This window comes from Humulus lupulus, chromosome 1 (assembly GCF_963169125.1).
Source record: "Humulus lupulus chromosome 1, drHumLupu1.1, whole genome shotgun sequence".
Taxonomy (NCBI): Eukaryota; Viridiplantae; Streptophyta; class Magnoliopsida; order Rosales; family Cannabaceae; genus Humulus; species Humulus lupulus.
In genome coordinates, this window is record NC_084793.1 from 183,570,776 (window position 1) to 183,581,216 (window position 10,441).

At 35.0% G+C, this 10,441-nt stretch overlaps 1 protein-coding gene across 1 annotated transcript; it reads right to left on the bottom strand.

The window, feature by feature from the left end:
- Positions 1-575: 575 nt before the first annotated feature.
- On the bottom strand, positions 576-4,227 carry LOC133801212 (NADH dehydrogenase [ubiquinone] 1 beta subcomplex subunit 3-B-like). Its single transcript, XM_062239391.1, has 2 exons — positions 3,866-4,227; positions 576-818 (listed from the first exon to the last, which is right to left on the bottom strand). Exon 1 carries the CDS (start codon positions 4,116-4,118, stop codon positions 3,882-3,884), a length of 237 nt encoding a protein of 78 aa, XP_062095375.1. The 5' UTR covers positions 4,119-4,227; the 3' UTR covers positions 576-818; positions 3,866-3,881.
- Positions 4,228-10,441: the final 6,214 nt, after the last annotated feature.

Consider the following 10,441-nt stretch of genomic DNA (forward strand, 5'->3'; position numbering starts at 1 on the left):
TGGCAAAACAAAAAAGACAACCAAAGAGACCGTTTGCATATCACTGCCCCGAGATGGCATGCAAAGGGTCACTCTACAAGGAGAAGATCATCCCTTCCACGAGTGCATGCCAAATTTTTCTGAGAAAAAGTCTGACTATTGAATCTCAAAGTGAGATTTGAATGAAGGATTGCATACTCTTCATTCTGTCCAAAAAAAAAAGTAAAAAAAACAAATCACTGAAATAATAATGCCCAGTCTCCTGAAAATTGGGGGCATTGAAATAATGATAATTATGAAAGAAAGTAATAAGAGTGGGTTGCGAAATGTGTTGTCTTGTGGATGGGTGGGGGCAGGACAGTTGACCACGACAATAACAGCAACAAAACCAATATAACGGCTACTACTAAAAGGATTGACTATCACAGCAAAAAAAAAAGGATTGACTAACTTCAGATCCCATTTTAAACTCGTATTGCAATCATGCTTCCCAATGACTATTTCCCTTTACTTAGGCTCTAGTGTGCAAAGAACAGAGGAACCACCGTCCAAATATTTAACCCATCTACACGTTTCATCAAAACAGGACGCAAAACTGAATAAAGGTATCTGGAACCCAAGAGACTAACAGCAATGATCCTTTACAGATGCGATAACTTGAGCAATCAAAAATAGAAATAGGATTACAGTAGCAACAACATAACAAATCTCAATGTTATGAAATTCACAAGCTTCAAGTTTTTCAAATGCTTTGTGAATAAGAAGCTTATTACTAAAAGACCAAACCAGAAAAAGGGCACTGAGGATGACAAGCTTCAATCCATCCCTGACGCATCCAGCTGCAATATTGGATATTTGTCAACAAAATAATAATAGGAACATCAGAAAATCAAAAGAACAATGTACATGTAAGAGTGTTTATTATACTCTAAAAAATGAGAGAAAAGGTAGGCATTTTGCAACACCCTGCTCAGTCATGCTCTGTTCATAAAAACATAAGTTCCACATAAATAATGTATAAACATATTTTTTAAAATGATATTTTTATTTAAATAAAAAATAAGATAGGTTTAAAAATTAAAAGAACTGAAAAAAAAATCTAATTGGACACTGAATCCTTCTAACTAATAACAATAAAAATAAGGTGAAAATGTCTACATCCTTGACCACTGAAGCCTAAAGAGAAGATTGAAAAATCATCCTATTGAGAAATTGTTAAACCACTTGAACATCTAACATATTCTAAGCGGAAGAAAGCCACTAATTAATTTAATAATATGGCTGCTGCTCTGGAACTAGTTAAATTATAATTCCAAGTTGGCCACTTCTCCTTATCCTATTCGCAGGCTTTTTCTTTTTCAGTTAACCCTAGTCAGCTAATTGTTTACTTTAAACAGAAACTAGCCCAGCCTTTCAGAAATTAGATTGTTTTTGTATTGTTAACTCATGTTGGAGATATTCAAGTGTCTCAATGACTTGGAAACCCCCTAGTAATTTGCTCTTGTTATCAATAAAGATCATTCAAGTTTTCCATACCTCTAGAGTGTATCAGATACCAAATCTATTTCGTTTTTCACATGAATAATAATAAGAAACGTCAATCTTGGCTGTCACTCATCTCAAAATAGACACACGAGAAATTATAAACGTCCATCTTTGCAGTGACTCATCCCAAAAATACATGTACAAATGCAAACATGCAGCCAATGAATATTACTCATGCAGCACAAGTCATCGTTATATTTATAAGATACATTTCGAGTCAAACCCAGTTACATAGTTGTAAAGATTAACGGGGGAGTACATCTTAGTACGATCTTTATTCCTTCCCTCATGAAATATATTAAAAGTAAGTTCATTCATAAGCCAATAACCATAATGGTGCATATAAAAACATGACAAAATTTTAGAATTAGTTGAACAATTTCTATAGAAAAAATATATATACATATATATATACAATGTAAAATAGAACTAGTTATACTATTTGCATAGATGAGCAAAAAAATTCGAAAGTACATGATTCTAGCTTTTAAAGGGCAAGCCAGGCAATCATCTTACATTAAGACATTCATCAACCACAGCACCTTGTGAAATCAGATACAAAAACCATATAAAACGTTTATAAAACCAATACATAAAAAAACGCTAATATAAATCTAAATGTTAATTAATAATGATATGTACTTTCTTTTTTTCTATTTAACAAAAAACATTTACATGGACTTAAATTGAAGACAAGCTAGACGCAGACCCCAACTAACAACTTGAGCTAGCCTCAAGTGGGATAAATTATTTAATTCTTTTTCCAGCAAACAATTCTCAATACTCGGAGAATTAATCTAAATCATGCCACACGTCGGCTACTTCTAAATTATCTGTAGCAACTTCAAATTTACTTCAAAATCCGACTCCAGTCCAACCATTTTATAACATACTCATTTTTTTCTACAACATGCATGCATCAAACCCTCTTTTATAACAATGAGATACAAAAGTTAATCTCAAAGACCAATTCAGTCATACTTATGCAGATATATTGATATAAATTTAATTATTTGATACAGCTGACCCCAATATCATCTATCCTCCACACAAATGCTTTAATTCTACCAGAACTTATAGATTGTATAATTTGACGGTTACAAAGAAGAAGCCATTTCTCAGTAGTTGTCCCGAGTTAGTATGTGCTATGCAAAGCAGAGGGAGAAACTATGGATCATTCATTCTTAAACAGTAGATTCATGTCACATCTATGATTCAAAATACTTGAAGGAATTAAAATTAGTCAGGAGTGTTCCTCACCACTGTATAGCCTTATTAGTTACAATATAAAGGACAGAAAATCAGGCCATATACTATGGAAACCACATTTGTGGAAACTTCTCGAGCAGCATGGTTGGAAAGGAATCAGAAAATTTTAGACATTGATGCGATGGGGGGATTCTATGGGATGGGTTAAGATAAAATTTAAGAGCCAACATGGATGTATAATGCAAATAAGAGAGTGACGATATTCATACAATAACCACTGTACTACCCAAGGCAAACCTATACCAAACTAAATAAAAAATGTAAACCTGAATATGCTGCAACTTCTAGAAAAACTAACGCTATATCTAATCTAATACAATTATACTCACCAGATAAATATGAGCATTGCCACAAACCAGTTTATGACAAGGTTGCCAACTTTAAGCTATCACCTGATTAAAGCTACAATTGTACTCACATTGATTAACAGTGATATACTGGATGGTTCTATGGGTTGTTGATACCCAAAATTTTCAAAAGTAAACTGACTTCAGCATTGTTAAGCGACTGGGGTTTTGTTTTGTAACATTTGGGACATCTTCTCTCATAATGTTTGTACCATTTTCCATTTTTAATCGTTAATGATAGTATCAAATCTCATGAGAATAAGTAAAAAGTCTAAAAGGATACTAAAATTTTATTCTTAAACATCGATAATACAAGGACAATAAAATTTGGAAAGCTAAAAAAGCTAGGTTCCATCTCAAAGTATCCGGATGCATTAAAAGATTTCTATCGAAAAATGCAAAGGAATACTCAAAGGGTTTGTTCAATTTTCACTACCACATGATTTGATCGTGTGCGTACGGACAAGATCCTTAATTCTACAATAAAATGAAAAACCCCTAATTTTTCGATGCCAGTAAATTGCCACACAAAATGTCGAAACCAAAACACCATAAACGGAAACATACAATTACAACAGTGAAAAATGGGATTACAAAATAAAACAGTATTTCACAGAATCAGAAAATACAGCAGGATCTAAAAGAACCAAAAGAGGGAAATCAAGAGTAAGCAAAGGTAACCCTAATTTTGCATCCAAAAAAAGAGGGAAAGATCCATGAATGACCTGAAAGTGTTTAGGCTCAGTGGGAAGCGGAGGAAGTAGAGGTGTGATGGTGAGTATGTGGCGAAGAAGAAGGTGCATAAAGCTTGTTGTAGACCTGCTCCCCGACGAGGTAGACGCCGAAGGCAACAAGAGCGATGCCGAGGCCGGGAGTAGCGTGGCGGAATTGATTCGTAAGCATCGGGTGCTTTCTCCACTCGTCCCTCCTCCTGAAGAACTCTCCCGTCGTTCCCAGTGGCTTCTTGTAGTTCGTCATTCCTTCTATCTCCCTCTTATTCTTCTATGGGCTTCTCTCCTTATCTTTTCCAAACGCCCTTATATTCAATCGCTGATTCGATTTTAAGACGAAACGTTTACTTCTATCTCGTAGGAAGCAAAACTAAGATTTTATATCGATTTTTTAGGATATATAGGGCCAAATTACTTATATTATTGTATTTATATAATAAGTATCTAACTTATTTCTTTTACGAAAATACATCATGTACATATTTTTGTATAGTTTAATGTATTTGTTTGTTTTACCATTAAATATGTCACTATAGTAAGAAATTTACATAATTTGGATATTTTTGCCATAAATATATTTTAAATTAAGTATTTTTGCCACAAATTCCTTTAATTTGGTACTTTCACCACAAATATCTATTTAATTGGTTAATTTTGTCTACGTGTCACAATTGAACTTAACGGTGAGAATTGACGGTTGTATTAAATTGCACCAAAATATGGACGGAAAGTACTTTCGTCATTAAAAAAATAACTTAGATACTTAAGTGCTACACGCCTCTCGTGTCCCGCACTTGGATCTGAAGGACTTAGTCGTTTAGTGATTATGAGTCGTCTGATGTGGTGTCTTTCTAAGTTGAATGATTTGATTTAAGTTAAAGCATTAATTGGAGCAAAAATACTGAAATACCGTCATTGTTGTCCCTGTCGTGGGTTCTTTATTTTTTTTAATTAAAAAATTCTTAAGAAAATTGAATAAGTTTCCCTCCCCCAACTCATAAGAGATAGTTTGAGAAGAGGAATTTCTTGAGGCATAGTTGGAGTGGCTTTCCCAATTTTGAGTTGAAGGTCGTGTAGGCATTTTGTTGGGTCACCGATGTTATGGTCAATGTGTTTCGAGTGGCGGTTTTTGTAGTGTTTGGCTTCGTGGAGTTCTTTTATTCGTGGTTTGTTACATCTTTAAGCTTGTGTAATTTTAGTTGGACATAATTATTTTCTTCATTATAGCTTTTGTCATTTATTGTGAATAAGTAATTTCTATACCAATGTAGAAAATATAAAAGTTAGGAACTTTGCATTTCGTCATTTACATATTTTTTTTTTTGTTGGAAAATTCCCAATTTAGCTATAAGTAATTTTCCCTCTTGATATGGTTGTTCTCTCAGTTTGTAGTAGATTGGTTTTACTTTTTGTTTTCTTGTTACTAAGGAGTGATTGGTTTATGATTTGAAAACAAAATATTTGAATTGTTAATTTTATTTAAAAATGCTGATTTGAAAATAATATTTTAACATTTAAAATACTTGAGTGGTTTGTAGTTTTACAATTAAAATGGAGGTGGGTCCCATTTGTTTTAGGCATTTGTAGAAACAATGTTTTATCGTTTTCCACTTCTACGTGTAAAAGTTATCTCATTTTCAAAAACTGGTTTTGAGTTTATTTTAGAAAATCACATACCAATCAAATATCATGTAGGCCCATTTATATTATAAGTATTCAAAAACTTAAAATACTATTTGAATTCTCAACCAATCACACCCTAAAAGATTTTGATAGTGCCATAAATTCAAGTAGTCATGTTGTTCAAGATTTGGCCTCACGCTATGCAAGTATCAATCTTGAGGAGGAAGAAGAGGGTTGTTTATCGTATGAGGCAGAAGTTTTGGAGGATGAAGGAATTGATACGAGATGGTGTTTGGTGGGGAGGTTTCTCTCAGAGAGGCTCATTGATTTTCAGGCTATGCAACATTTTATGGCCTCATTATGGAAGTCGGGAAAGGATATGTATGTTAAAGAATTAGAACGTAATCTGTATTTGTTCCAATTTTATCATGAGGTTGATATTGCCAGAGTAATTGAAGGGAGCCCGTGGACATTTGATAGGATGCAACTAATTTTTTAGCGGCTGCAACAGGGTGAAAATACAAGAACAATGACCCTCAATAGGCTAGATATGTGGATCCAAGTTCATGATATGCAACCAAGTTTTATGTCTGAAAGAGTGTTGAAGGATGTAGGCAATTATATTGGTACATTCATTGAATCCGATAAAAACAATTTTACTGGAGTATGGAGGGATTTCCTAAGGGTTCGGGTTAAACTTGATATCGATAAACCATTGAAGAGAAGGATGAAGATCCAAAAATCTGGGAGTTCTTTGTTTTGGATCTCTTTTAAGTATGAGCGAGCTCCAACCTTTTTTTTTTATTTGTGGTCTATTAGGGCATGCATAAAAGTTTTATCAAAGATTGTTTGAGCAGCCTCTTGAAGAAATTGAGAAGCCCTATGGAGTATGGATGAGAGATCCACCCAAAAGACTGAATAATCTCATTGTGAGTAGGTGGTTTCCGTCATGATTCTCTGGCCAACTTCAGGCAGATGTTGATGGTGTTGAAACAAGGACAAGTAACGTTGAAACCACCATGAGAAGAGCTGGTAATCCCATCAATTTAGGCGACAACAGTGGAATGAATCAATCTAGGAGGGATTATGGTAGACGTAATGAAGCTCAGAGAGTAGATCGCAGAGTGGACTTTGAGGGAATCGTGGCTCATAAAGGAGGAGATAAATGTAGTGTTCATGAGGTGGGAAATGGTATCTTTGTTCAAAACTTGGGCCTTATTGTCAATGACCCAAAGCATAGAAGAATGGGAGAGGAAGTATTGGGCCTCGTGAGATGATTGATGTTGAGATGGGTCAGAAGAAAGTGGGGCTTTCAAAAAACTTGCAAGAGGCTGCTCCCGAAGAAAGGGCCAACCTAGCCCAATGAGTACCTTGACTTGGAATTATCGTGGGCTTGGGAACCCAAAGGATTTTCTATTCTTGAAGGATGTTGTAGTCCAAAAGAAACCCATAATTGTGTTTTTATGTGAAACCCTCTTCAAAAAAGAGAGATTTAAATGGATTAGATGGCAGCTAGGCTTTGAGGGAGCCTTCTTTGTTGATTTGCAAGGCAGGAGTGGTGGTTTGGCTCTGTTTTGGAAATTGAAAGAAGAGGTAAGGTTACTTAGTTAGTTGAATAATCATTTAGATGTGGTCATAAAGGTGGAAGGATTGTGTGAGTGGAGACTTACGGGCCTTTATGGGGAGCTTAATAGAAGTTTAAGGAAGAATACTTGGGATTTGATTTGAACACTTGCTGGAGTATCTACAATTCCTTGGTGTATGGGTGTTGATATGAATAATATAACAAGGCAAGAAGAAAAGAGAGGTGGGCCTCCCTATCCGAAATGGTTAGTTCAAGGGTTTCAACAGGCTTTGAGTGATGGTGGTCTCATTGACATGGATTTGGTTGGGTATCAATTCACCTGGGAAATGTGTAGGGGCATGAATAAATGGGTGGAATTGAGGATTGATAGAGCAGTGGAAAATCAGAGATGGTTAGACAAATTTGATTCGCTATGCAAGTCAATTTAGAGGTATAATCTTCAGACCATTGTCCTTTGTTTATTGATTTAAAGCAAGACAGAAATGTTCCTCAAATAAAAAAGTTTCGTTTTGAGAATGCCTAGTGTAGAGAGACAATGTGTCGTCAGATTGTGGAAGAAGCTTGGAATGCTCGGGCTATGTCAGATATGCACTCTAAACTGAAGGAATGTAGTAAAAAATTGGCTATTTGGGGACGAGAATTCACTGTAATTTTAAGAAACGTATTGGACTTCATAAGTAGAAGCTTAAGCGTTTAAAAGAGAGAATAGATGTTCATTCAATCCAACAATACAAGGAAGAACAGGGTAAGCTTTTTGAAGCTTTCAATCAACGAGAAGTTTTTTGGCGACAAAGGTCCAAGCAACTGTGGCTGAAAGCAGGAGACCAAAACAATAAAAAAAAATGCTACTACAAGTGCTAGGACAAGGAATAATTAGATACACCGACTCAAGAATGAGAATGGGGAATGGGTAGATTGGGAAAATGGCCTAGATAGAGTTATCACATGTTACTTTAATCTTTATGCTGCTTGAGATACAACTTGGGATGAAGTTTTGGAATGTATTCAACCTACAATATCAGATATTCAGAATGAGGATCTTCTTAGACCGTTAGTTGATGAGGAAGCTTGTTGATCATCGAATTGGTCAATGACATGGAGTCAAATAAACGATATAGAATGAGATGAAAACAATAAGAAATCAAGACCAAAAAGTAAACGACACAAACAATTTATAGTGGTTCGGCCCCAATCAGATGGTAATGACCTACGTCCACTTAGTGTTCTTATTGATGTAGGATCCCAACACTGTGATCAATGAACTAAGGGTTCACGAGTTTCACAAGCTTTAGGATGATTACCATTTCAGTGAATAATAACAGTATAATAATTTATCTCTGAATTCTCCCACTCCAAAAGTCATCTCTTTTGAGCCTTTTGATTTCGTATTTATAGGCTCAAGAAGGTTACATGGGCCAATGGGCCTTAATTACAATTAAAACTTACGTATCTAGGTAAATAAAGAAATTACAATTAATGCACAATTACAAGAGTGCACATCTGAAGGAAATAAATGAATATATGCGACCAGGCTGGTCGCACATAAGCATGATGCTTGATAAACCAACAGTCATTTGGTCGATGGCCGAGCAGGATACACTTACTTAAAACAGCCATGTGCCTCCCATGTGTAGACAAATCCTGCCACATCATCAGGTAGTCCGTTTTTGGATAAACATTTGCCCCCAAGTTTATTTAACTACGACCAGCATAAAGTAAACTTAAACAACAGACCTTTCGTATGTCCTGTCCAATCTGTCAGAGCCGTCAATGCCTTCTCGAAAACAGGCAACCAATCATGTCATTGCAGTTTCCCAAAAAGTGGTTTGACGGCTATCACACTTTTCCATGCCTCGAAAAATCAGCCCCCATCATTACCTTAATAACCGTACTTCGACCAATATAATTAACTCCACAAATTCACTTTTTAATCTTTACTTTTCATTTCTCTTCAAGAACATTGAAGAAAAAAGCATAAAGAACCCAGAAAACTCAGACGATTTTGGCGATCCATGGAGTTTCTGTCTAGCCACTCGACTCAACGTCTCAGAAATTTTCACCAATTTTTATCCAAGTAAGTCTCTTGAACTTCTTCGTCGTTGAGATGCCATGCAATATTTAATTTTCTGGGTTGTTTTGGATTTGAAGTTCCTGAATGTTCTTGAAAAAAAACGATTTGGGGCAGTTGGGCATGTAGGTATGAACATGATAGGATAAGGAGAAAAACACTACATGAGGCTTAGGAATCAGTTTAGGAGTTAGGATCATAGATTTAGGGCGTAAAATTAGATTTTTAAGTACTTAGAAAAAATTAGGTTTTTCCTGCTGATAAGTACCGAATTTGTCTATTTTTAATTCATTATTCTTCTATTATTATGCACTTGATTATTTATTTATATATGTTTAATTAGTTTATTTTGTGTTTTTAGGATTTTCAAGACATTTGGGTGAAAGTGAATGAATTTGGAATGTTTTACAAGCAATGGTTAAGCTCGGAATTACAAGTCTGACACTTCATACTTGATTTTGATAACTTTCCAATACTTTTTTGGAAATATACCTAGAAATAAAAGTTTTATATCTTTTTCTTATCTTTCTATAGATATTTGAATCGTCCAATTCAGATTTATATCGATGAAGTCATGCTTAAAATACTTTTGGTCACTGCAGTAGAAGAAAACTGAAAAACGGAAAACTTGCTACGGCCGCGGCCTAGGGGACAGAACGTAGTGGGCGCGGCCAGCAATGTCCCAGGCCGCGGCCGGAGCCCGATTTTCTGGTAAATACATTTTTCTAGTGGCCGCGGCCACCAAGAATCACTGGCCGCGGCTGGCGATCGATTTTTACTTAAATTTCAATTTTTAAATGTAATTTTTGGGGGGCTATAAAAGGGATTAGGGTTAACTTTTATTATAACTTTGGATTGTGATTTTTAAAGGCTAGAGCAGCAGAGGAGGAGGAAAAAACATCATCATCTATATTCTTCAATCTAGTTTTTCTTTCTTCTCAAAACTCTTTTATTTTTATTGAATATTTATGTTTATGAATATGAATATGATTATGGAGTAGTTTTCTTTATAGTTAAGGGTTATTTCAAAATCTTAGACATGAGATCTTGAATGCATTGATGAATTTTATTCCTTTTATTTCCTTATATTAAATTGCTTCTATTTTTCTATTTGAATGTCATGAATCTTGTAAAATCTTGTTTAGATGGCCACTAATTAAGGTTTTGCATTGTTCTACTATCATCTTAGGGTTTTTATTCACCTAATAGTTTAGGATTCTAAGTAAAGTGATAAATTTCAATTAAGGTATTGTGACGGGTATTTTAATTGTGATGAGAAATAGAACCTAGGTTA

Coding starts and splice junctions, on each gene's coding strand:
- LOC133801212 (XM_062239391.1), bottom strand. CDS start 4,118: ATGACGAACTACAAGAAGCCACTGGGAACGACGGGAGAGTTCTTCAGG.